The sequence below is a fragment of the Phyllobates terribilis genome, unplaced genomic scaffold (genome assembly GCF_046119375.1).
Source record: "Phyllobates terribilis strain yellow unplaced genomic scaffold, ASM4611937v1 Scaffold_4__5_contigs__length_816908805, whole genome shotgun sequence".
NCBI lineage: Eukaryota > Metazoa > Chordata > Amphibia > Anura > Dendrobatidae > Phyllobates > Phyllobates terribilis.
In genome coordinates this window covers 599139082-599166567 of record NW_027362764.1, presented here as the reverse complement: position 1 = coordinate 599166567, position 27486 = coordinate 599139082, and the positions used below count along the sequence as shown (strand labels likewise).

At 42.2% G+C, this 27486-nt stretch overlaps 1 protein-coding gene across 1 annotated transcript in view; it reads left to right on the top strand.

Moving 5' to 3' along the window:
* The first annotated feature begins 4467 nt into the window (after nucleotides 1-4467).
* Nucleotides 4468-27486, top strand: part of B4GALT6 (beta-1,4-galactosyltransferase 6) — a 94854-nt gene continuing 71835 nt past the window's right edge. Inside the window, exon 1 of the mRNA XM_073679204.1 lies at nucleotides 4468-4795. Coding sequence (XP_073535305.1) covers nucleotides 4678-4795 — 118 coding nt within the window. The 5' untranslated portion in view covers nucleotides 4468-4677. The remainder of the gene's footprint in view (nucleotides 4796-27486) is intronic.

Below are 27486 nucleotides of genomic sequence, written 5' to 3'. Positions count from 1 at the left end.
CCTGATTATTATGTATGGGGGCATCTCCTGATAATCAGTCCCTATATCCGTGTCCCCTGATTATTATATATGGGGGTATCTCCTGATAGTCAGTCCCTATATCTGTGCCCCCTGATTATTATATATGGGGGTATCTCCTGATAGTCAGTCCCTATATCTGTGCCCCCTGATTATTATATATGGGGGTATAACCTGATAATCAGCCCCTATATGTGTGCCTCCTGATTATTATATGTGGGGGCATCTCCTGATAATCAGCCCCTATATCTGTGCCCCCTGATTATTTATATATGGGGGCATCTCCAGATAATCAGCCCCTATATCTGTGCCCCCTATTATATATAGGGGTATCTCCTGATAATCAGTCCCTATATCTGTGCCCCCTGATTATTATATCTGGGGGTATCTCCTGATAATCAGCCCCTATATCTGAGCCCCCTGATTATTATATATGGGGGTATAACCAGATAATCAGCCCCTATATCTGTGCCTCCTGATTATTATATATGGGGGTATCTCCTGATAATCAGTGCCTATATCTGTGCCCCCTGACTATTATATATAGGGGGTATAACCTGATAGTCAGTCCCTATATCTGTGCCCCCTGATTATTATATATGGGGGTATAACCTGATAATCAGCCCCTATATATGTGCCTCCTGATTATTATATGTGGGGTATCTCCTGATAATCAGCCCCTATATCTGTGCCCCCTGATTATTATATATAGGGGTATATACTGATAATCAGCCCCTAGATCTGTGCCCCCTGATTATTATATCTGGGGGTGTCTCCTGATAATCAGCCCCTATATCTGTGCCTCCTGATTATTATATCTGGGGGTGTCTCCTGATAATCAGCCCCTATATCTGTGCCCCCTGATTATTATATATGGGGGTATCTCCTGATAATCAGCCCCTATATCTGTGCCCCCTGATTATTATATATGGGGGTATCTCCTGATAATCAGCTGCTATATCTGTGCCCCCTGATTATTATATCTGGGGGTATCTCCTGATAATCAGCCCCTATATCTGTGCCCCCTGATTATTATATATGGGGGTATCTCCTGATAATCAGCCCCTATATCTGTGCCCCCTGATTATTATATATGGGGGTATCTCCTGATAATCAGCCCCTATATCTGTGCCCCCTGATTATTTATATATGGGGGCATCTCCAGATAATCAGACCCTATATCTGTGCCCCCTATTATATCTGGGGGTATCTCCTGACAATCAGCCCCTATATCTGTGCCCCCTGATTATTATATCTGGGGGTATCTCCTGACAATCAGCCCCTATATCTGTGCCCCCTGATTATTATATCTGGGGGGTATCTCCTGATAATCAGCCCCTATATCTGTGCCCCCTGATTATTATATATGGGGGTATAACCTGATAATCAGCCCCTATATCTGTGCCCCCTGATTATTATGTATGGGGGCATCTCCTGATAATCAGTCCCTATATCTGTGTCCCCTGATTATTATATATGGGGGTATCTCCTGATAGTCAGTCCCTATATCTGTGCCCCCTGATTATTATATATGGGGGTATCTCCTGATAGTCAGTCCCTATATCTGTGCCCCCTGATTATTATATATGGGGGTATAACCTGATAATCAGCCCCTATATGTGTGCCTCCTGATTATTATATGTGGGGGCATCTCCTGATAATCAGCCCCTATATCTGTGCCCCCTGATTATTTATATATGGGGGCATCTCCAGATAATCAGCCCCTATATCTGTGCCCCCTATTATATATAGGGGTATCTCCTGATAATCAGTCCCTATATCTGTGCCCCCTGATTATTATATCTGGGGGTATCTCCTGATAATCAGCCCCTATATCTGAGCCCCCTGATTATTATATATGGGGGTATAACCAGATAATCAGCCCCTATATCTGTGCCTCCTGATTATTATATATGGGGGTATCTCCTGATAATCAGTGCCTATATCTGTGCCCCCTGACTATTATATATAGGGGGTATAACCTGATAGTCAGTCCCTATATCTGTGCCCCCTGATTATTATATATGGGGGTATAACCTGATAATCAGCCCCTATATATGTGCCTCCTGATTATTATATGTGGGGTATCTCCTGATAATCAGCCCCTATATCTGTGCCCCCTGATTATTATATATAGGGGTATATACTGATAATCAGCCCCTAGATCTGTGCCCCCTGATTATTATATCTGGGGGTGTCTCCTGATAATCAGCCCCTATATCTGTGCCTCCTGATTATTATATCTGGGGGTGTCTCCTGATAATCAGCCCCTATATCTGTGCCCCCTGATTATTATATATGGGGGTATCTCCTGATAATCAGCCCCTATATCTGTGCCCCCTGATTATTATATATGGGGGTATCTCCTGATAATCAGCTGCTATATCTGTGCCCCCTGATTATTATATCTGGGGGTATCTCCTGATAATCAGCCCCTATATCTGTGCCCCCTGATTATTATATATGGGGGTATCTCCTGATAATCAGCCCCTATATCTGTGCCCCCTGATTATTATATATGGGGGTATCTCCTGATAATCAGCCCCTATATCTGTGCCCCCTGATTATTTATATATGGGGGCATCTCCAGATAATCAGACCCTATATCTGTGCCCCCTATTATATCTGGGGGTATCTCCTGACAATCAGCCCCTATATCTGTGCCCCCTGATTATTATATCTGGGGGTATCTCCTGACAATCAGCCCCTATATCTGTGCCCCCTGATTATTATATCTGGGGGGTATCTCCTGATAATCAGCCCCTATATCTGTGCCCCCTGATTATTATATATGGGGGTATAACCTGATAATCAGCCCCTATATCTGTGCCCCCTGATTATTATGTATGGGGGCATCTCCTGATAATCAGTCCCTATATCTGTGTCCCCTGATTATTATATATGGGGGTATCTCCTGATAGTCAGTCCCTATATCTGTGCCCCCTGATTATTATATATGGGGGTATCTCCTGATAGTCAGTCCCTATATCTGTGCCCCCTGATTATTATATATGGGGGTATAACCTGATAATCAGCCCCTATATGTGTGCCTCCTGATTATTATATGTGGGGGCATCTCCTGATAATCAGCCCCTATATCTGTGCCCCCTGATTATTTATATATGGGGGCATCTCCAGATAATCAGCCCCTATATCTGTGCCCCCTATTATATATAGGGGTATCTCCTGATAATCAGTCCCTATATCTGTGCCCCCTGATTATTATATCTGGGGGTATCTCCTGATAATCAGCCCCTATATCTGAGCCCCCTGATTATTATATATGGGGGTATAACCAGATAATCAGCCCCTATATCTGTGCCTCCTGATTATTATATATGGGGGTATCTCCTGATAATCAGTGCCTATATCTGTGCCCCCTGACTATTATATATAGGGGGTATAACCTGATAGTCAGTCCCTATATCTGTGCCCCCTGATTATTATATATGGGGGTATAACCTGATAATCAGCCCCTATATATGTGCCTCCTGATTATTATATGTGGGGTATCTCCTGATAATCAGCCCCTATATCTGTGCCCCCTGATTATTATATATAGGGGTATATACTGATAATCAGCCCCTAGATCTGTGCCCCCTGATTATTATATCTGGGGGTGTCTCCTGATAATCAGCCCCTATATCTGTGCCTCCTGATTATTATATCTGGGGGTGTCTCCTGATAATCAGCCCCTATATCTGTGCCCCCTGATTATTATATATGGGGGTATCTCCTGATAATCAGCCCCTATATCTGTGCCCCCTGATTATTATATATGGGGGTATCTCCTGATAATCAGCTGCTATATCTGTGCCCCCTGATTATTATATCTGGGGGTATCTCCTGATAATCAGCCCCTATATCTGTGCCCCCTGATTATTATATATAGGGGTATATACTGATAATCAGCCCCTAGATCTGTGCCCCCTGATTATTATATCTGGGGGTGTCTCCTGATAATCAGCCCCTATATCTGTGCCTCCTGATTATTATATCTGGGGGTGTCTCCTGATAATCAGCCCCTATATCTGTGCCCCCTGATTATTATATATGGGGGTATCTCCTGATAATCAGCCCCTATATCTGTGCCCCCTGATTATTATATATGGGGGTATCTCCTGATAATCAGCTGCTATATCTGTGCCCCCTGATTATTATATCTGGGGGTATCTCCTGATAATCAGCCCCTATATCTGTGCCCCCTGATTATTATGTATGGGGGCATCTCCTGATAATCATCCCCTATATCTGTGCCCCCTGATTATTATGTATGGGGGCATCTCCTGATAATCAGCCCCCTATTATCGTACACCGGGGGGTACACGAGGCAGACACTGACAGCACACGGGAATCCTCGCACATTACCATGTAGGATACCTCCTGATGAGCAGTCCCCTCCTATAGCCGGTAACCCCCATCATCCTCCTCCTCCTCCTCCTCCTGCCTCCTCCCCGCTGCCGCCGCTGCTGCTATCTGATTCCTCTCCCCTCCCCCTGGGGGTTGGTGCAGCTTGTGTGCAGCCGCCGTGATCTCCGGCTCCTTCCTCCCGGTGGTGTGGTCCTGCTCGTCCCGCTGTCACCCGATGGGCTTGTCGTCCAGTATCAGTAGCCGGTCCGCCAGCGAGCTCCTCTGAGAGCCGCCCCCGACTCCGGCAGCATGAGGCCGCTCTTCCGGAGGCTCCTGCGGGTTTCCAACCGATCCATCTTCGCCTTTATCTTCTTCTTCTCGCTGTCCTCGTCCTGCCTGTACTTCGTGTATGTGGCCCCCGGCATAGGTGAGTGGCAGTGTGGCCGGGGGCGGGCTGGGGGCATGGGGACACTATTGTGCGGGTACAGGGCCCTGCCACTCCTTTCTGGAGCAGCGGGAATGCCATGATGGGTGGCTGCTCCTATTAATGACTGGCATTTCATCCATAGACACCTGTTTGTAGCTAGTGGGCTGCCCATTCCCCTGCCTGGACCTGGCACCATAGTGGCAGCTGATGGCACCGAGGACCTCACTTTTATTATTGCTGCCGGTGCCCATGTACTTTGTCATTTCCCATTGATGATTGTGCCCTTTGATTACCTGTAGGGTCATCAGTGCTGGGCAGCGCTTCGGTGGGCACTCTCCGATCCGTATATTGTCTGTGACGGGTGTAACGTCCTTCTAGGACTATTGTAATAACCTTGATGGTCATATAATGTATTGCACATGGGGAGGGGGCATGTGTCTATACTGATGGCTCCCACACCGGATGGCATGTGCAGTTTTTGCTGTCACTACAGTCATTTTTCTAATTGCCATAGTACATAAGTATAGTGCACCACGATGCGGTACATTAATTCACGTAATGGGACGAGATGATTGCAGGGTCAGATGATTAGTTAGTTGCCCATCTTGTGACCAGAGCCGTGGGCTGCAGCCCATACATAGGAGTCACCTGATGACCACAAGGCTACTTGTTTTTTTTTTTTTAAGAGTTATTTAGAAATATGAGCAACTTTTTTTCTAAATATCTGGTGCACATATAGATTTCGGGGGAAAATATCACATTCTGTGGCGGGGTTAAGAAAACATTCCCCATCATGTCAGGACTACACATATTGTATTTGTTTCTTTCTGTAGCTAATAATGGTATAATTCACGGCCGCGGCGTGTGCCGTCTCGCCATGCTCCTGGGCAGGAGTGGCAGCGTGCCCTATGCTCCGTGCACACTTCTCTCATGGTGACATACATTCATGAGGCAGATGCCGGACGTGGCCCAGTCTGGATGGTTGCCGTGTATCCATCCAGCAGAAGGACTGATCCTGTGTGTAGGAAAGCTCAGTCAATGGCACACGGGTGCCCGCCTGCCAGAGAACACACTTTTGGTGTTATATTATATACTAGGAGCTTTTTATGGTGTATGTTAGGCCACGTGCATAAGTGACCAGTGATGAAAATTTCTGCGATTGTGGACATATCCCAGAAACCAGGTAGAATGGAGAAGATGTGTGAATGTGGGCCACAAATGCTGTTGGCAAGATTGCTCATAGTGTTTTTAGAAGGATCTCTAAGGCCTCATTCACACATCAGTGTTTGTATGCCAAAACCAAGAGTGTCTCCAAAACACAGAACAGGTGTCAATCTTCCCATTATAGTTTTTCTCTGTGAGTTCCACTTCAGGCTTTGGCATACAAACACTGATGAAAAATACTGACATGTGAATGAGGCCTAATAATGAGATTGGAAATGTACTTGGGCAGCGCCTCATTTCCTCTTGCCCATGCTGTGATGTTATTATAAAACTGGTGTTGATAATGGTCTACCTGGCTGGATCTGGTAGTAAATGGCCTCCTCCAGAGCAGTGAGTAAGGGTGGTGTGCTGCTATGGTCGTACCATAGTCAATGAACTAGTTTGTTACCACCTGGAAATGGCGGATGATTATTACTTGAGGAAAAAATTTGCATGGCCCGGTCGGGCGTTTGTCCTGATCCTCCAAGGCAGCTGGGTCTGGCCAGTCTTCACTTTTGCACCTGGATCCCTGGCCATCTTTCATTTTCTATGGTACCCAAAATCATGGTGGTGTCACTAGGCATCCATCATGCGACATCATGTTGGGCATCGAGCGACAATCATGACAGCGCTGGGCTTAGTTAGCGCATGAGGCACCCAGGATGCGGGTCACAGAAGTGAAGACTACCCCGGCCCAGCTGCCATAGAGGACCGGACTGGACGCTGGACCAGGGCAGCGCAAATCATTTCTGTTCAACTTTGGGGCTTGTTCATACAAAACACATTAAACATCCGTGTGCAAAGCTGTTAGCGTACAGACAAGCGCACTGACCAATGCAGGTCAATGGTAGGTCACATGAAGGTTTTTACACACACAACAATGGCTTGTATGTATAAAATCGCAGCATGCCCTGCTTCAGATCAGACTCGCACATTATGTCAGAGGGGGCGTAAAAACCCCCAGATCACAATGAGGGTCACCATGTTGATAACATGCGTCTTTCACATTACAATTATAAAGATCAGAAACTGTATTTGACCTTTTACTAAATTGTTCATGTGAAAACCAGATGCCATGCGGATGGGAAAAAATGGACACGGGGATGTTATACAGACCGCAGATGGGTGACAATGCAGATGAAAAATCGTCTTTTTTTTCTGGACGTGAAAGGGCCAATGTTGCTTACGCTAGTGTGAACCCGGCCATAATATTACTTTTTTTTTAGAGTGATTTAGACATGCGTCCTATGAACATAAACGCGATAAATCCGTGAATATATGAATATAGTTCTAGGTGTCTCTTGACGTCTATGTGCGGTAGTTAAGTAATTTTAATTAGGACTGAAGTCAATGCAAATATATTTCTGTCAGGAGGTAACTATGTGCCCATTAGTAACCGCTGCGAGCGAGGTCACCGACACCGAGACATTGTGGATTCCTGTCAGGTGAGTGCGCACGCTGTCGTATTGTGTGGTAAAGCTCCCTGAGGAGGGTGCAGTCTCTATTTAGGTTACACGTTTCCTGGTAAATTTCACCTTGTCCTAATGTCCTCTCAGGCCATACAAATTTTACGCTATGTTCAAACGTCAACATTTTTGAAGTGTATTTTTGTTTTTGGAGCAGATGTTCTCCAAAATCTTCCTCAAAAACAAGAAAACCCTTCTGTTCATTTGTATTGGAAATTCACTTTGCTGTTTAAGGAGTTTTTTTTTTTTTATTTTCTTTTTTCCTGAAGATGTTGTGGATAAAAAAAAAAAAAGAGCATGCAGATACAGATGGAATCTGGCACTAGGGACTGTCCAATCAAAAGGTACAAAAGACTCTTCCAAAACGACTTCAGGGAAAGAAAGTTCCTCCAAAAACTGCTTGAAAAAGTGTCGCCTTCAGAAGCGATTTCTACTTGGGGCGGGGGGGGGGGGGCTCTTTTTTTTTTTTTTGAATGTCCCAAAGTAAAGAACTTTATACAGGAGGACCACCAGCGTGTACACTGCCACCTGGGTGCGTTGCGCTTTCTCTAAAATAAAGAAGAATTATGAAAGGTCATTGGTACAGAGAACAGCCATCATTTTTGAGCTATGTGCACACAGAAGTTTTCATTTTTGAGTCTGTCAAAAATAACGTGTTTTTCAAGCGTAAATTGATCCTTCCAGGTGGCATTTGTCATAATTTTGTTAACATTTTTATATTTTCTGTGGCCATTTTACTCACATTTTTTAAAATCCATTAAGCACCAAATAAAACACTACAGTTTTATAAGGCAAAAAGACTTACAAAAACGCTCGAAAAGATGTCTTTATGGTGTTATTGTAGCCTTCCTATTGACTTCTATTTCTGTTGTAAAAGTATGGATCAGCCTGGAGCATTGATGTGTCGCTTCTTTTAAAAATTTGGTGTTGCCTGAACCTATGAACAGCAATTTGTTTTTCAATATATTTAAATAGTAAGCCTTTTTTTAAATGGCGTTTTTGGAGTGAATTCTCTTGAAAAAAACTTAAAAAATCTGTGTGCACCAACCTTCATATGTATACAGAGTTTCTTTAGGAGGGTTTTTTTTAACAGATCAGCTTCAAAAAGGCTTGAAATGCTCTTCCTATTTTCTATTGTAAAACCGCTTTGTGCTGTTCATATGTTCAGCCATTTCAGTGGTTTTGCCGCTTCAAGTTTTGAAAAACATCTGGTGTGGAAAAAAGAGAGTGCATGTCATGTGGTTTTCATGAGTCTCCTGATGAATTCTGCTCCATACTAGAAACTATCAAATCAAAAGATTGCGAAAAAAACCACCATTCCAAAAGGTTTCAAAAACTCTTGAAAACCACTTCAGGTAATGAAAAAAATCCTCCTAAAACTCCCCCAAGAAGCTACATTTCCATACGTGATTTCTACTACACTGTGTGCAGAATTATTAGGCAAGTTGTATTTTAGAGGATTATTTTTATTATTGATCAACAACTATGTTCTCAATCAACCCAAAAGACTCATAAAGCTTAATATTTTTGGAAGTTGGAGTGTTTTTTTTTTTTTTAGATTTGGCTATCTTAGGAGGATATCTGTTTGTGCAGGTAACTATTACTGTGCAGAATTATTAGGCAACTTAATAAAAACCAAATATAATCCCATCTCACTTGTTTATTTTCACCAGGTAAACCAATATCAGTGCACAAAATTTAGAAATAAACATTTGACATGCAAAAACAAAAAATTAGTGATCAATATAGCCACGTTTCTTTATGATGACACTCAACAGCCTTCCATCCTTAGATTCTGTCAGTTGCTTGATCTGTTTTCAGTTAACATTGCAAGCAGAAGCCACCACAGCCTCCCAGACACTGTTCCGAGAGGTGTACTGTTTTCCCTCCCTGTAGATCTCATATTTTACGAAGGACCACAGGTTCTCTATGGGGTTCAGATCAGGTGAACAAGGGGGCCATGTCATTATTTTTTCTTCTTTTAGACCTTTACTGGCCAGCCATGCTGTGGAGTAGTTGGATGCATGTGATGGAGCATTGTCCTGCATGAAAATCATGTTTTTCTTGAACAATACCGACTTCTTCCTGTACCACTGCTTGAAGAAGTTGTCTTCCAGAAACTGGCAGTAGGTCTGGGAGTTGAGCTTCACTCCATCCTCAACCCGAAAAGGTCCCACAAGTTCATCTTTGATGATACCAGCCCATACCAGTACCCCACCTCCACCTTGCTGGCATCTGAGTCGGAGTGGAGCTCTCTGCCCTTTACTGATCCAGCCATCTGGCCCACCAAGAGTCACTCTCATTTCATCAGTCCATAAAACCTTTGAAAAATCAGTCTTAAGATATTTCTTGGCCCATTCTTGACGTTTTATCTTATGTTTCTTGTTCAAAGGTGGTCGTTTTTCAGCCTTCCTTACCTTGGCCATGTCCCTGAGTCTCGCACACCTTGTGCTTTTAGATACTCCAGTAACGTTGCAGCTCTGAAATATAGCAAAACTGGTGGCGAATGGCATCTTGGCAGCTTCACGCTTGATTTTCCTCAATTCATGGGCAGTTATTTTGTGCCTTTTTTGGCCAACACACTTTTTGCGACCCTGTTGGCTATTTGCAATGAAACGCTTGATTGTTCGGTGATCACGCTTCAAAAGTTTGGAAATTTCAAGACTGCTGCAGCCCTCTGCAAGACATCTCACAATTTTGGACTTCTCAGAGCCCGTCAAATCTCTTCTGACCCATTTTGGGAAAGGAAGTTGCCTAATAATTAAGCACACCTTATATAGGGTGTTGATGTCATTAGTCAACACCCCTCCTCATACAGAGATGTTCATCACCAGATTTACTTAATTGGTAGTTGGCTCTCAAGCCTATGCAGCTTGGAGTAGGACAACATGTATAAAAAGTATCATGTGAACAAAATACTCATTTGCCTAATAATTCAGAACACAGTGTAGAAAACATGGTAATAGTTGGATGACCCATGTAATGTGGGCTGTGCTGCTGGAGTAAATCGATTCTTCAATAATGTATGATAAAAAGGTTATTCACATCATACTGGTCGTCTTTATCAAGTAAGAAAAACAAAAATCTAGATGAGGAATCAAATTTCTCCTAAAACTCCCTTATTAACCACTTAGTGACCAATAGACTTTTTTTTACTGACCTGCGATATAAGAGACTAGCGTTCCCCGACAGGTGACAATCCTGTAGCTGTCATCTGTACACTATAGCTGACAACTTGCTGCATCAGCCACGATCAGTGTTGGCACCGACCATGGATGTTTAACCCCTTAGATTCTGCTGTCACTAGTGACTACAGAATCTAAATGGTTAACAGAGTGTGTGGGGGGCCCCCTCTTTAACCTCATTGGCACCCTGGGATCTTGATTGTGTGGTCCTGATGTTTGCCATGGCAGGTAACGGCCTTAGTCTGCCGGCTATAGCGGCCTGTACAGAAGTTATCAACATTTAGGTGGTGAAAATAAACTTTTTCATTATTGTCATGCCATTTTCCATTACTTCCTGAAAAGAACCAGAAGGGTTAACGAACTGCCTGAAAGAAAATTTTAAATACATAGAGGGGTGCAGTTTTTAAAATGGTATCACTTTTTTGTGGTTTCCAACATATAGGATGCCCAAAGTCACTTCAAAACTGAACAGGTCCCTAGAAAATTAGTTTTTTGTAAATTTCCTTGAAAAAATGAAAAATTACTGCTACATTTTTAAACCTTCTAAAATCCTAACAAAATAAAACACTTTACAAATGGTGCTGATATAAAGCAGACGTGAGGGAAATGTTATTTATTAATGTTTTTGTTATTAATGTTTTTTCTATTAGGATTAAAGGGATAGTCATTCAAAGTTTGAAAATTGCAATTTTTAAAACATTTTTGTCAAATTTCTGATATTATAAATATACGTAAAACATATCAACCTAAATTTACCATTATTATAAAGTATCATGTGTCACAAAAAAACAGTCTCGAAATCAGTGGGATATGTTGAAGCGTTCCAGAGTTATTACTACATAAAGTGACACTGGTCAGATTTTAAAAAAACTGGCCCGGTCACTAAGGGGTTAAGGAGCATTTCCTGAAGTGATTTCTACTAGAAAACTTGCCATCTTTGAGCACCTCAGAAAAATTCGTAGCATTCGGTCATACAATGTGGTTATCTCTAATGACCAAAGTACTACCAACCCCAGTACCATCATTTATACTGGACAATTATTGGGAACTAGCATTCCTAAGAGAATTCTTTTTCACACCCAAAAAACGAATGCTCGCTCGTCAGGTGAGATTTCTATGCTTGCTTAAAAATCATTGTTCTCGGTATCACATCGTCTAATGTAAATCTGATGTGCTGCCGAGAACAATAAAACTCTGTGCACAGAACAAATGCATTAACGATCATTCTGTGTATGTAAGTGTATGTGCACATGGTCGGTACTGTCAATTCTTTGAACGCAGTGTACTTTATGCTGCGTCCAAAGCTCTGCACGCTGGTGACTCCGCATGTGTTCATTGAACCACGCGGATTCACAGCATCCTATACATTGCACTGTATATAATTCCTCTTGCGGAGACTACCGTCTCCGCAAGAGAAATTGACATGCTGCGGTCTGTAAAGACGCTCTGCATGACCATGTTCACAGAGGCGCATAATGGGCATGGGATTTCTTGAAATCCCATCCACTATGCTGTAACGTGGCCGCTACGGATTGCACGGAGCTCAAGTGCGTTGCGTCCAATCCGCAGCGATTACTGATAGTGTGCACGTACCCTTAGTGTGGTCAGCATGTCTAAAGAGCCTATTAAATGAGCGTGGAGCAATTTGCATGTAGCATGTAATGGTGGAGTTATCCGTTCATACTAGTCCAGTGTACCACCTAAATGTTCACCAGCCATCATCAAGTTTTCTATGGATGGAAATGACGTCTTCCATTATCCTGATTATTGGCTGTACGTGGCATACATGAACTGCTTCATATAATCACTGTTTTGGTTGGGTAATTTTTAATTTTGATATTACTTCCTATCAAAATAATCTTTGGAAAGTGGTGACTGGTTGTATTGTAGAGGACAGGTCTCTTCTGCTTACTGTAGTTTTCTGCAGTTGCATCTAGTTTTTGACTTAGACATTGGGTACATTCAGTGACCCAAGTGCCTGTGCTCGTGCAGGATGTGGAGTAAGAACTTCCTGTGTGATACATAAATGTCTGTGGGATTCTCTAAAAATGTGAGTAATTTGCTCTGTCCCTGCAAGACTTGTGGGTGACTAATGGTTTATATTTCCCTTCTCAATGGGAAATGAAATGTAAGAGTTGCAGGAAGTGCAGCCTCCAACCTCTTTTGGAAATGATGGCTTATCAGAGAAACATTCCTTAGTTTATTACACTCATTTATTATTCATTATTTACGTAGCATATTATACATTGCTGTACAGGGAATGTGCTCATTCCTGTATATTCTCTTGTGTGAAAGTGCCCATTCACCTTTTATTCCTCCTAACCCCGCTATATACAGGTTGGTCCAAAAGTAGGTGGACAGAAAGTGTAATAAGGTTATGAAGGGGGAAAGTGAAACTGGCTCAGTTGCCATTAGCAACCAATCGGATTCCACTTTTCATTCCTCACAGACTCTTTGGAAAATGAAAGGTGGAACCTGATTGGTTGCTAAGGGCAACTGAGCCAGTTTCACAGATCTAGTTTTCACAGATAGATCTCCCCCAAATCTGTTTTCAGATAACACATAATGGCAAATAATTTAAATACAGATCAAAGAAAATGGATTTTAACAGAGTATTGGAAATCTCAAAATGCTGAAACCGTTAGAGCAAATTGGGTTGAAACATTTGGTACTCAAGCCCCGAAGAGACAAACCATTTACCGCATTCGTGACAAATTCAATGCCACTGGCTCAATCCTTAATGCTCCAAAAACTGGTCGACCCAAAACAGTCTGTACAGAAGATAATAAACAACTTGTTGCTGAAACATTTGTTCAGAGTCCAAAAAAGTCCACCAGAAGAGCCTCTTTGGAATTGGGAATTTCACGAGCTTCTATCATGCGAATCCTGAAATCTATTGGGTGGAAAGCTTATCGTCCACATCTAATTCATGGGTTATTGCAGGATGATCCAGACAGGCGGCTGCAATTTAGTGTTTGATAAATCTCCCCCTTCATAACCTTATTATACTTTCTGTCCACCTACTTTTGGACCACCCTGTATACACACATGATATTTTCAGATGAGTGTTCAGGAATACTCAATGAGGAGAGTGGGATAGATTCACCTCTGACGGTATTTTATCTAGCAGGAGAACAAAAGTATGGGACCTTTTAAAGTTCAGCATGCCCTATCCTCCCTCCCCCCCACCAAAATCATCTTTCGGGAGGCCATCATAATATTGTTCGCTGTTCCATTCAAAAAATGCTGGTTCGCCGAACTTTGCTCTCATGTATATGGGCAGTTTGAATATACCATATTTTACTAGACTTTCTTCTGATACCATAAACTGATGAGAACATGGACGCTCCTTGCAGATATTGCTCCTGCCATTGGGACCTGTAGCCTTATTGTTACAGGCTGGCACTAAGACGCATTAAGCTACGTGGCTCCCATAAGTCCTTACAGTGTGTTCTACTATCTTCATCCAGCATAGACTTGATGGTATCCTTAATAATAGAGCCTTTGGGGTTCACCTCAAAGAATAACATGGATTTTCTGAATCATTGCTGTTTCAGAAGTTAGCTTTATAAAGGCCTAAGTAGTGCAGGTATATTACAAGGATACAGCCCCTTTGGACATCTATTATTGGGGTCCATTGAGTGGGATCACAATGTTATACTATGAGAGAACAGGTATCTGAGTCACATTACTTCCTCCTTATTAATCACATTGCATTCATTTTTATCACTGTACACAGAAATTCCACATAGTAATGAAGCATTCTCCTGAAACTGTCCGCAGCGAGTCAGAGCATTCTCCTATGGTGTCCTAGTCCTCTCCTAGTCTTCTAAGCTCAGTGAACCTTAGGAGACCATGGGTGAGAGATGTATTTGAGCGATACTGGGAAATTACTGGCTGATGTGATGGTGTTGGTAAAACACGGTATTGCTCTTACGGAAGCTGTCCATGTCCTTCCTTCATTTCTCCTCTGCAATGTTGCCCACATTTCCTTAAGCAGTTGATGAATCTGACCATGGTTTAATGACCAAACTAATTTATGGAGTCATTAGTGAGCAATACTGACCCTTATCTAAATGGAGAAACTTTTACTCTTCTTGGCAATGAACCTTGTGGCCAATGAGGCATTGATCATAGTAATTTTCTTGGAGCCTAACATTGTATTGTCTTCCGTTATCAACGATTATTCTTACAGCGCTAAAATGAATTGTTTTGTTTGTTGCTTGAATCAGCATTTTTGCCCAGTACTACTATACGATCATCTAATTACCAAAGTAGTACCAGCACCAATACTCTCAGGGGCAATCCATCTGGCTCTTATGGGATCAATGGAGAGAAGAGCCTATTAGGATGGCCATACACCCTAGATGGCATTCAGCCCAGCCATATGCTCTGTCCCTGCAAGACTAGTGGGTGATTTATGGTTTACATGATCCTTTTTTTTTTTGTACGAGAAATTAAATATAAATGGTGCAGACCCCCCATGCACAGCAGGGACTAAACCACTGCCAGACGTATCTAGTGGAGGCTTATCTACTGTGATACCATAAGGATTGATCATATAAAAATGTAATATCTGACCCTTCATTTCCCTGACATCTTGATAGTCGTTAGATAGCTGGGTAGTGTTGCTGACGTCGGTGGCAGTCGAGCTTTAGTTGGCCCAGTCCCCATTTTAAAAAGTAGGGATAGCCCGCTCAATAATGTGCCACAATATTGGTAAATAAATAAGTAGAAATGTACAAAAGAAGTGGATCTTGTACCAGAAGCTTCTGTCACAGATGGGGTGTCAAGCGTAACCTGTGAGACATCCAGCAATGAGTTTATGGCTATATTATTGGGGATCTCTGCTTCTCACCCAGAGATGCTTTTCTTTTTATCTGTGTAATTCAGGGGTGAAGAACCTTCTTTTTGCTAAGTGCCATTTGGATCTTTATCCATCCTTCGCTAACTCTGCCCACTAAGTACATCCAGACGCTGGCACTGGTGTCAGGACGTAATCTTTCACTGCATGCGCCTCAGCGATCAGTAACACTGCGTGCCGGTGTTCACAGAGCAAGAAGACACTAAGGGGCCGGCGGCTGTCAAAACATAGCTGCTGGCCCAAGCCCTGCGGTCCCTGGGAATCTGCCGGATAAAAGATCATCGCTGGCGATAAAAGGCTCGAGGGTCTGAGGTTCCCCACCCCTGGTGTAATTCACGTACTCCTTGTAGATCCCTTTCATTGGCTTAATAGAAGGCTTTGGAAACAACCCTGCTCCTTCATCAGATGTGCTATCGCTCCACACGTTTCTTAGTTTTCGACGTGTGGTAACTCAGAGCGTGTATTCAACCTCTCCAATGTGCAAATAAAAGGTTTCCCTTAACAACCAACTTTCTGCTGTGACACTCACCTGCTATCTCTACAACAATCAGTATACATTCAGATGAATGGCTGCCCATGCACGGTAATTGATGGACCATCACGGAGAGATTCTCTGCTACTGCTACACCCTATCAAAAAAGTGTGCCAAAAGGACATTTTTATGGCATAAGCTGTGTGCATGTATCCTAAGGATGGGGAAAATGAATTAGTGAATGGAGTCTTATACCGAAAGGTCTTACGATCTAGTGCTAGGTATACACATGAAGGCCTTTCATAGTACAGAGACGGTGGCGATATACAGGACATGTCTCACATTCCTGCATTATTAGATTTCTTTTGTTTCACGTTGTCCAGCTGGCATTGCATCTTTTGGCTTTGCTCTGCCCTATGAAGCGGCCACCTCCACGTATGTCTCACAGGAAAGCTGATAGCCTTCATTACACTATTGTGTGGTGCACAGCTATTCTGTCTTGATGACGTGCACCTTCTGTCACTTGGGATCTGTGACATGGCTTCTTTCTGACTTAGCATTTGTATTGCCTTCATAATGTTCTTGGCCATTAATTATTTATATCCTTCCTGTTGCTTATATAGCATCGGTTGTATACTGCCAAAGATCTAACATAATGGCTTCTAAAGGGGTTTTTTGGCTCCACAATGCATATGATATTAATAGTGTTTCCATGTTGAAAGCAGGGCAGTGTCTTTATCGATTTAGTTGTCATGTTCCTTCTGTTATAATTAGAAAATTAACATATGATCTTGAGAGCACGTGACCCTGGAAACGTACGCCTTGTGTTCCTCAGCTCCCCCAAGTCGACAGAGATTTGGAAATGCATTTCTTTATTTCATGTAAAAGCTGGCTCTCTGGACTGAATGGCACGGCCTGGTGATTTATTGATATTTTTTTCCTTGGGTGCTGATTTGCATTTTCTTATTACTGGCTGCAAACCATGTATTGTGTGCACGGCGTCCATAGACCTGGTCAGCACTTCTTTTATGTTTTTTAAGAGGCTAGACCCACACAGCATGGGATATAACACACACAAAGAGGCCATGTATTCCTGACTGTTGCCTGTTTTTTGTCTTTACACAAATCAGCTAGAGCATTAAAACCACTGACAGGTGAAGAGAAAGACATTGGTCAAGGGGTGGGATATAATAAGCAATTAAGTGTTGGAAGTAGGAAAAATGGGAAATCATAATGATCTAAGAAACTGACAAGGCCCAAATCCTAATTGCTAGAAGACTTTGTCAAAGCATCTTGAAAACAGTGAGTGTTGTGGGGTGTTCCTGGTATGAAGTGCTTAGTACCTTCCAAAAGTGCTCCGTGGGCGAACTAGTGAATGGATGATGGGCACCCAAGACTCCACAATGCGTGTGCGGACTAAGACTAGCCTGTCTTGTCAGATCCTCTGAATGGCTTCTGTAGCACAGATTTATTAAAGAGTTAATCTGAATACAACATTGTATAACCTCTTGCTGTGGGTGGGGCTCTGTAGATGCAGACCGCTCAGAGTGCCCAAACTAATCCCTGACCATCTCCAAAAGCGCGTACAATGGGCACACGAGCATCACAACTGGATAATGAGGCAAGGAGAAGAGGTGGTTTGGGTTGAAGAATTATATGTCCGGGTGCATGTGTTACGCTTGGTAAGAGGTGGCACCGGACTATGGTATGAGAGGAAAGCAATCAATGTTCTGCTGAGAAACATTTGATCCTGGCATTCTTGTGACTGTGTTACTTTGTTGCTAACTACCTGGACTTTGTAACAAAGTGCACTGCTTCATAGCACTGGTATTCCCTAATATCGCTAATATCAGGTTCCTGTTTCAGCAGGATAATGCTGTTTTGATTGGATCTAAATTACACATACAAATCTATGGGTTCGTGAAACCGTGAACAGCACATGCATGGCGTCCGTGTGCAGTCTGTGTACTATCTATGATTAACATTACAATGGTTAGAAGATGCTTTACAATTTATTCTTTCATTTGGAAAAGTGACACAAAGAGTCAGGCTATGTGCCCACGATGCAGAAATGCTCCGGATTTTTCCTGAGCGTTTCTGCATCTCCCTGGCAGAAAAAACACATGTGGATTTTACATGCGTCTTTTTCTGCCAGGTAGAAGCGTTTTGAACATGCCATTTCGCATGCGGGTTGTCAAGCTCTTTTCCAAGCGATTTTAGCATCACTTGGAAAGTGCTTGACAACTTGGTCACACTATATAAATCCATGCAACCGGCATGGATTTATGTTGTGTGACCAAGTTACAATGCTGCAAATAGCAAACAGCATCAATAGTTAAAAAAAAAAAAAAACATTACTCACCTTCCGATGGCCCCCGATCTCCTTCTCCGGTGCGTCCGGTGTCTTTGACGGCTTGCGGTGGTGTAAAAGGACCTTCCATGATGTCATTTAGTCATGTGACCGGTCCCCCGACCGCCGACGTCAACTGTTTCATGACCTGTCACATGACTAAATGACAATCGGTGAATATGAATAGCTGTACCAGAGCGCCAATAACAGGGCAAAAATATTAAAAGGACTAATTTATTAATATACACAACGCGTTTCGGTGGACACAGCCACCTTCATCAGGTGTTACCCTGGTTTTCCAAGCTGCGCTGCCCTAACCCCTCCGGAGCGCTGCCAGGGGTGTTGGTGAAGCTGGGCGTCCATCTCGGCGTTACATGCAACTAACCTGACCACGTGATCCACCACCGAGAGATCAGGATCTGTGAACGCCGCTGGAAATAGATGACAGCCACCAACAGAGCGGAGCTTGTGGAGCTTTACACTGGGGTTGTGCAGAGGTGCACAACTTCATTAGGTTAGTAGCCATCCCCACACCCTTCTAACAATTGCAATACTGAGTCACCCATTGCGCCTTGTTCTCTCCTCTCTTTACAAATGACTAAATGACGTCATGGAAGGTCCTTTTACCACCGCGAGCAGCCGAAGAGCCAGTAGCACTGCCGGGAGCAGACAGGGGGCCATCAGAAGGTAAGTATATGTTTTTTTTATTTTAATTATTTTTTTAACTACAGGTACATATACTTACCTTCTGATGGCCCCCTGTCTGCTCCCGACGGTGCTACTGGCTCTTCGGCTGCTCGCGGTGGTAAAAGGACCTTCCATGACGTCATTTAGTCATGTGACAGGTCACGCGACCGTTGACGTCGGCGGTCGCGTGACCTGTGACGTGACTAAATGACGTCATGGAAGGTCCTTTAACACCACTGCGAGCCACCGGGGAGACCGGAGAAGGAGACCGGGGGCCATCGGAAGGGGGGAGTATGATGATTTTTTTTTTTATTTTATTCTTTTTTTTAACTATTACCTTGGTCACACTATGTAAATCCATTCCGGTTGCATGGATTTGTATAGTGTGACCAGGTTGTCAAGCACTTTCCAAGTGATGCTAAAATCGCTTGGAAAGCGCTTGACAACCCGCATGCGAAATCGCATGTGTAAAACGTGTGACAAACGCTTGTCCCTGGCAGGAAAAACGCATGTACAATCCGCATGCGTTTCTTCTGCTAGGGGAGATGCAGAAACGTTTAGGAAAAATTCGGAGCATTTCCGCATCGTGGGCACTTGGCCTTAGGCTTTATTCAGACGTACGTTTCTCTGGAACATGAATTTCACTTAGATTACATTGGTTTTGTCCATGCTGAGTCTGCGGTCAGTGCAGGGGTATGGTGATTGGTTACAGCCGCCTCTCACTAATGCCCAAGACTGCCGGAAGGAATAAAGTTCATTACCTTCAAGCACCGGGACTCTAAGTACGGGCGCCGGGCATCTTAGGAACACTGTTAACCTGTAAATTAATCCTATATCTGCAGGTTAATGGTGCTTTTTATGTTTTTTATATGACAGGTTCCCTTTAACCACTGATAAGACAATGATGGTAAAAACCAGGGCTGTGGAGTCGGTAAGCCAAACCTCCAACTCCGACTCCTCAATTTCCATGACTCCGACTCCAACTCTGACTCCGACTCCCTCATACACGGCTCATGTTTAAGTGATAAATTTACTGTAGCACAGATTCATCTCAGCTAAAAGTCTAGACCCTTAGATCAGGAATAGGACAGACATTTATAGGACATTTCATAACTTTCCCAAATTATGAAAAAAATATTCTCCACAAACTGCATTGAGCTACTGTACCCAATTTATTATATATTTTAGGAGTCGGTCCATTTTATAAAGACTCCACCAAAATGGACACTGACTTCGACTCCACAGCCCTGGTAAAAACTGAAACACTGATAAAAATTGGACTTTTTTTTTTTTTTGTTGTTGTTCCAGAGAAATCACTGACAGCTGAATGAGGCCATATACAGTGTAATCACAGCCTAACAAACATACATAATTTTCTGATAACTCTAGTATATGTGATGCATTTTATCCGTCCTCCACTTCTGTTGTGTGGCGCTGGTATGAGGTATTTTGTTGGCTTCTTGTTTGTAATTGACTGCAATATTTGTACATAGTAAATTACGGATGTATTCCACAGGCTGTAATATTCACCCACACTACTATTATTTGAGAAATGGTTTCCTTTCCTCATTGCTTAGTGATGGATTACCTGCTTTTTTCCAAAATTGTTTTTTTTTCCTGAGCTAAAACATGAAATGCAAGATCTAAAGAAATACTGGAACTGCCATAATACTAGGAGAAGCAGAGCAGTATTATTTTTGTACATTCATCTCTTTATGTATGTTGCTTATATGGTACCAACATATTCCGCAGCGCTGCACAGCTTGTCATTACTCACGGATTTGAATCTAGGACCACAGGGCTAAACAGGACTAGAGATCCTATGGATGCAGAAACAGTTCAGAGGTCTGGTGTTAGAGGAGTTCGACTAATCTGCTGAGAGCACAAACCAGACATTAGCCCCTGATTCTTTACTGGCCTCACGACAGCTAGGAGTGCTTGGATGGAGCATCTATGGTTGTGTATGTGCCCTGCTTATCCGCTCTAAAGTCTATGACACTGAATATACAAAGACAGTGCTGCTTAGTTCTGGGCTGAGCTAACTGTGTTGGTGCCATAGACTTGAGCTGGGATGTTCAAATAAGGGTAAAGGCAGACGCCTCTATTGGTGCCACTGATCACTGCATAAAAGATCCAACGCCCTCACTGTGTTTTTTTTTTTTTGTCAAGAGATTTACATTTCTTTCACTGCTCAACACTGCTCAAAAGCAGGAACAAGGATAGTATTTCAAAAAGAGGTCCAAGAGAAGAACTATGTCCCATAGGAGAAATAAATGGTTGGTGCACGCCACTTCTTACTCATTACTTGGGTTATGAGTAAAAAGAAGTGCAGTTCGAAACGCGTCAACCGTTTATTTCTCCTATGGAACTTATAATTCTTCTCTTGGACCCCTTGTTTGACATTAAGGCCACGGGCCCACTATCTGTATTTGGTCAGTATTCGCTAAGTATTTTTTTCAGAAGTGGGAGCCAAAACCAGGTGAGGAACAATCAGAGAAAAGATATAATAGAAACAAGTCACCAATTCTGCATTTATCACCCACTCCTGGTTTTGTCTCCCACTCCTGAGAAAAAATACCATCCAAATACTGATAGTGGGGCCGTGGCCTAATAGTGTATATTTGGTGAATTGGTTTAGAATACGATACACATTTTTGACTATTTTTAGTCTGTGACCCTTTTTTGACTATCCTTGTTACCGATTTTATGGATGCAAAATAAACCATATGTTTTTTGACGATTTGGGGTCCCGTGCTCACATTGGACAGGTTAACTGGTTATCCAATTTGTGCTGCGGTTTCCCCTAACACGAGCACAATGTCCTCGTACATCACTGGTTCAAATGAGAAGCACAGAAATCATTGTTGTTGGAGTACATGGCGGTAGCATCAGTGGTAGCGACTCAGTGAAACAGATGGAAAATAAGCGAAAAAAAACTGCAAGGGCTCCTGATCTTCTTTGCTGTGGTCAGCAGCACTTAGGGAGGCCTCTGCCTTTATCTCTGTTTGAATGTACTTGCCCAAAGATCCATCATGGAAGTCCAAAAAAGTCGGGTTGCAGTGAACCTACAAGAATTGTTTCTGTGCTTATTGTGTGATAATAGTCTATATACATATACAATTCATCTTTCTATCTACAGCAGGTGAAGTGAGTATTGAACACGTCACCAATTTTCTACGTAAATATATTTCTAAAGGTGGTCTTGCCTTATCAACACCAGTTCAGATTACCAATGCACTGCAGGATGCAGCAAGCCTCCATGATAAAGGATACACAGCCACCCCCTCCATGAATTGGTAGGTTAGTGAGTGGCTGTCTGCGTCAGTATTTTGCACATGTGCTGCCCCCGCCTTTATCATGGAGGCTTGCTGCATCCTGCAGTGCATTGGTAAGGCATTATCTTTTACTGTGATATTTTTTTAAATTATCTCCAATGTTCACCATTTTTAAAGATGGTCTTGACATGAAATTCTCACCAGATGTTGGTAAATGTCCATAAATTAAGTTATGTGTAATAATTCAATTGACATAGAGCTTTCACCATTAGTATGTATACTGGGATATGTTGAAGATCTGACTATTGAGGAGTACGGCAAAATTGCGGCGGCACCTATGTTTATATATGGCAAGAAAATTGATAGCCCAAAAATGGATAGCAGATCAGGAGGCTATGATATCAGAATTTATTGATAAAGTTAACTGGCTAGTAAATTTGTAAAAAGGTATATACCTAAAAAGAGATGCTATCTCTAAATTTGACAAGATATTGGGTCAATGGATTGATGGCTCTGGCTTGACATCTAGGCAACTGAGGAGATTTTGCCTTGGCTTGCTTTGAGTTATGTTTATATGATTCCTCAAATTAAAATTCTTTGAAAATTAATAAAAATGTTATTAAATATTGGAGGATCTTAAAAATAGCCTGGGACCACTACGCTTAAATTAAAGAAGGGTAGAGAAATCATTAGGTAAGGGTTTATAGTATGAGAATAGGAGGATTGCTTCATCACGATGGCTTCAGTAAGATAAAATCTATTTGATATTCTATGTCAGCTTAGTTGATGTAAGTTATAAAGTTTTATATGGTTCTTAGTTCTTGTATTGTTTGTATTACCAGTCAATCCTATGAGCAATGTCATTATATACCCAGTCTGCATACGGTTATCTGATTATCGTCTTTAATCTGGTTTGTTCTTATTTATTGGTATTTTCATAAAACATATTATATATTAAAAAAAAGTTATTAGTACTTCCACAAGTTATATGCAATTGGATTGACTATTGTTACTATGTTCAAATATTTGTTCATCTAATTATTCTGGTTTTGCAGAGCCAGGATGCATAAATAACTCATGTTTAATACTTCTTAAGGTTGGGGGGAAGGAGAATGGTGTTTCTCCAATGTTTATCTGTTTTTTTTTTTGTTGTTGTTTTTTTACCTTTGTGAAAATCTTTTATAAAAATGAATAAACATTTGCTTTAAAAAAAAACAAAAACAAAACAATTACGTGTAATAATAAGAAATGACACAAGGAAAAAGTATTGAACACGCTTACTGAAATTTATTTAATACTTCGTACAAAAGCCTTTGTTGGTGATAACCTCTTCAAGACATCTCCTGTACGGAGAAACTAGTCGCATGCATTGCTCAGGGGTGATTTTGGCCCATTCTTCCACACAAACACTCTTCAAATCCTGAAGGTCTGTGGACTCATTCTATGAACTTTTGAGCTTTAGTTCCTTCCATAAATTTTCTACTGGATTCAGGTCCGGTGATTAGCAAGACCATTCACCCAGCTTTATTTATTTTTTTCTCTGAAACAATTGATCGTTTCCTTGGCTGTGTATTTGGGATCATTGTCTTACTGAAATATCCACCCTTGTTTCATCTTCATCATCTTGGTAGATGGCTGCAGATATTTATATGTTTCGGTCCATTTGTCAATTCATCCTTCCTTCAATCATATGAAGTTTGACAGTGCCATATGCTGAAAGACAGCCCCACACCATAATGTTCCCACCTAAAAACTTCACTGTTGACATGGTGATTTTGGGGTGATATGCAGTGCCTTTTGGCCTCCAAACATGGCATCCAAAGAGTTCAACTTTGGTCTCTGACCAGACTGTATTCTCCCAGTATTTCACAGGCTTGTCTAAATGTTTTTGAGCAAATTTTAAACGCACTTGAACATGCTTTTTGTTCAGCAATGGAGTCTTGCGTGGTGAGCATGCATGAAGGCCATGGAGGTTGAGTGCATTACTTAATTGTTTTTTTTTTAAACAATTGTACCTGCTGACTGACTAACTATCTTTCTGTAGCTCTTCACAGTTGGTCCATGGACAACTCTTCTGATTATTTTCACTCCTCTGTCTGAAATCTTGCATCTGGTCGTGGTTGATTTATTGCGAAATTTTGTTATTTCCACTTCCGGATTATGGCCCCAACAGTGCTCACTGGAGCCTTTAATAGTTTAGAAATTTTTCTGTAACCAATGCCATGTTTTGCAACAATAAGTTTGCAAAGGTATTGAGACAGCTTACAGGTTTTACCCATCATGAGATGTTTCTTGTGTGGCACCTTGGTAATGAGACACCTTTTTATAGGCCATCAATTGAACCATCTGATATTGTTTTTCACTAAGTGGCAGGATTGCTTTCTAACTACTGATAGATTTCAGCTGGTGACATGACTTTCCATGGCTTTTTGAACCTCTTTCTTCATGTGTTCAATACTTTTCCCTGTGTTATTTCTCATTAATATAATCACATAACTTTATTGTATGGAAATCTATGGTATGATTTCTTTGCCTGTGTGGATTGGATAGGTTATTACTAGTGATGAGCGAGTATGTTCTATTAACCCATTCGGTGAGCATGCTCGGGTGCTCACCGAGTATCTTCAGAGTTCTCGGGTGTTTTAGTCACTCCTGTGCTCATGATTTGCGACTGTTTGACAGCTTTAATACATGTGAGGAGTGCCTAAGAAACATGCATTCCTCACATGTATTAAAGCTGTCAAACAGTCGCAAATCATGAGCACGGAGTGACTAAAACATAACACCGAGCACGCTGAAGATACTTGGAAAACACCCGAAAATGCTCGCTCATCACTAGTTGTTACCCATTGTGATCTAACAGTTATCTATTCAGTGGATAGCCAATAATTTTTGTAGACCAAAATACCCCTTTCATTTAATTTTAAATTCACATTGTGGAACAGCCCTTTACGTTGCTCTGTCGACTTCGCCTAAGTGACTTCTTTAGAGCGTAAAATGGCTAAATATAACCTGATGGCCTTATATCTCATCGGCCAAGCTTTTCCATCTTTTCTATCAGGTTTAATAATTCTGCCAAAAAAGGAACAGCAGTAGTAGTAAGAAGGATGGTCATTTGGGTAGGACTGATTTAAAACAGAGATGTAGATGGTAAGGGTTAATTATATTGTAAGTGATGAAGACGTGCCAGCTACAGAACATATGATGTCTGTACTATAAAGAGCGCAGAAACAGCATTTATTTGTGGTGTAGTGCCGGGTTTCTGAACACGTGGTTTATGCCTTCAATCTGCTTCTCTCTTGCGTAGGACAGCAATGGCCAGGGGCGATCATAATGCTTGACGTGGTTCAGATTGAAAGCAGTTATCCCGTTCTGTGTCATAAGCTGAGGCACTCGGCACTCTGACAGGTTCTCCCTAATAATACCACTCCAATGCCTCAGCGGTGTGCCAAATAATGTAGACGGAGTAGCAGCAATATCTGCAACTAAAGAAAAATCCCCCACTTCTCCCCCCGAAAAATCTGCTGCTGGAACCCCCAACCTCATCTGTAATCTGATATTTCTATTTATTTAGTATTCGATTTCCCTCCATCAATGATACTTGGGAAATGGAGAACTACATGGTGCACACTGAAATACATTGACTGGATGGATGGACATGCCGATTATCCAGAGGAAGACAAGCTCTGTAATTACTCTACAATTTAGGAGAAGGGCTTATTTGAAAATAAATCTTGTGAACCTTTTAAGCTGGTCATAGACATAACGATTCTGCATCATTCGCCAACAATGTCGTGTCTTTGGTGAAATCCTCGGCCTCGCAGTGTTTCCTGTTTGAAAAAGGCAAGGATCGAGCTGGATTTTCTTTCCAGTTTGACCTCCCTTATAAAGTATGCCATACAACTACTTATCTGCCATCATGGTAAAAATAATGGTGCTCATACACATTAGGCAGAACTCTTCTGTGACCTAACATGTAAAGGATCGTCTCTCGGCAAGAGATGGCTCATCTTACATGAGAACTAAAATATTGAACAACTGCTGATTCTTCTCTTATTTGGCATCCCCTGCCAGGGAAAGTTTGGTGGGTACGGAAAGCATTATGCTACACAGTGTGGCCAGGTTATGGTAAAGCGCTTTTTTTGCCCCCTGCGACCTCCTTTTTCATCACAAATTGACGCTTCGTACATACTGTACCAGTCAGCGGATCTGCAGATTGTTCGATTGACAAGGCTGTTCTGGACTCAGAAAACCTCCACTTTTCATTTGAACGTGAAAAGTGCTGAAACGTTCTACATTTTCCTTCTCTGATTGCCTCTGAGTGGTCGTAATCCTATGTAGGTGTACATCTTTACCTGATTGACCAGCACATACATGGTGCTGTATTCTTGCTGCAAGGCGATATTTTGGGGTCATCATGCTGTACAAACATGATGTGAGCCTAGTTAAAAGGGTTTACCAAAATTGCAAGACTGGATAAAGTGCTGATTGCTGGGGATCTGACTGCTGACATTGCCAGTGATTACGAGACTGGAGCTCTGCAATCCAGACTGCTGGCATAGCTGCGTACACCACTCGACTGTCTCCTTGCAGTCCCATTGACAATGAATGGAGTCGAGGCTGAGCATGCGCACCTCTGCAGAGCCTCTGGTCACTGGGAGTCCAGGACATTATCACCCATTTTATGGATGGGGAATAATTTAAATTTTTGGGAAACCTCTTCATTTATACATGTTGTCACTGTTGGAAGCACGGAGCAGCACATGTCTCCTGATTGCCCAGGGTGTCACATTATATCTTGTGGGAGTGTCTTGGCTCCAGCCATCTTGTATTAAGATACAACTTTCATATATTTATACATTAGTTGTACATTTTATTTTAGCAGCCCTCATAATTTTGGTTTATGTTGTGTTTCCTGCTTCAGATAATGGAAAGTTGTCAGGCGAGTTCTGTGCCGCCGTGTTGCTGTAACACTGTACTGTTTGTTCCTCTGTAGTATTGTCTAGCTGAGCCGGTATTTACACTGTCATGAAACCACGGCAATGCACGGCCTCCCGGGACGTCAGGCTGCAGTCAGCGCTGTGTTGCTCTTTTACTTTACTTTTTAATAGTGCTGAGCTTCTGTTGCTATAGAAATCCTCCGCTCTTTTCTCCCACGCAGGACGATGCGGCTTCTTTCGCTCTTTGTT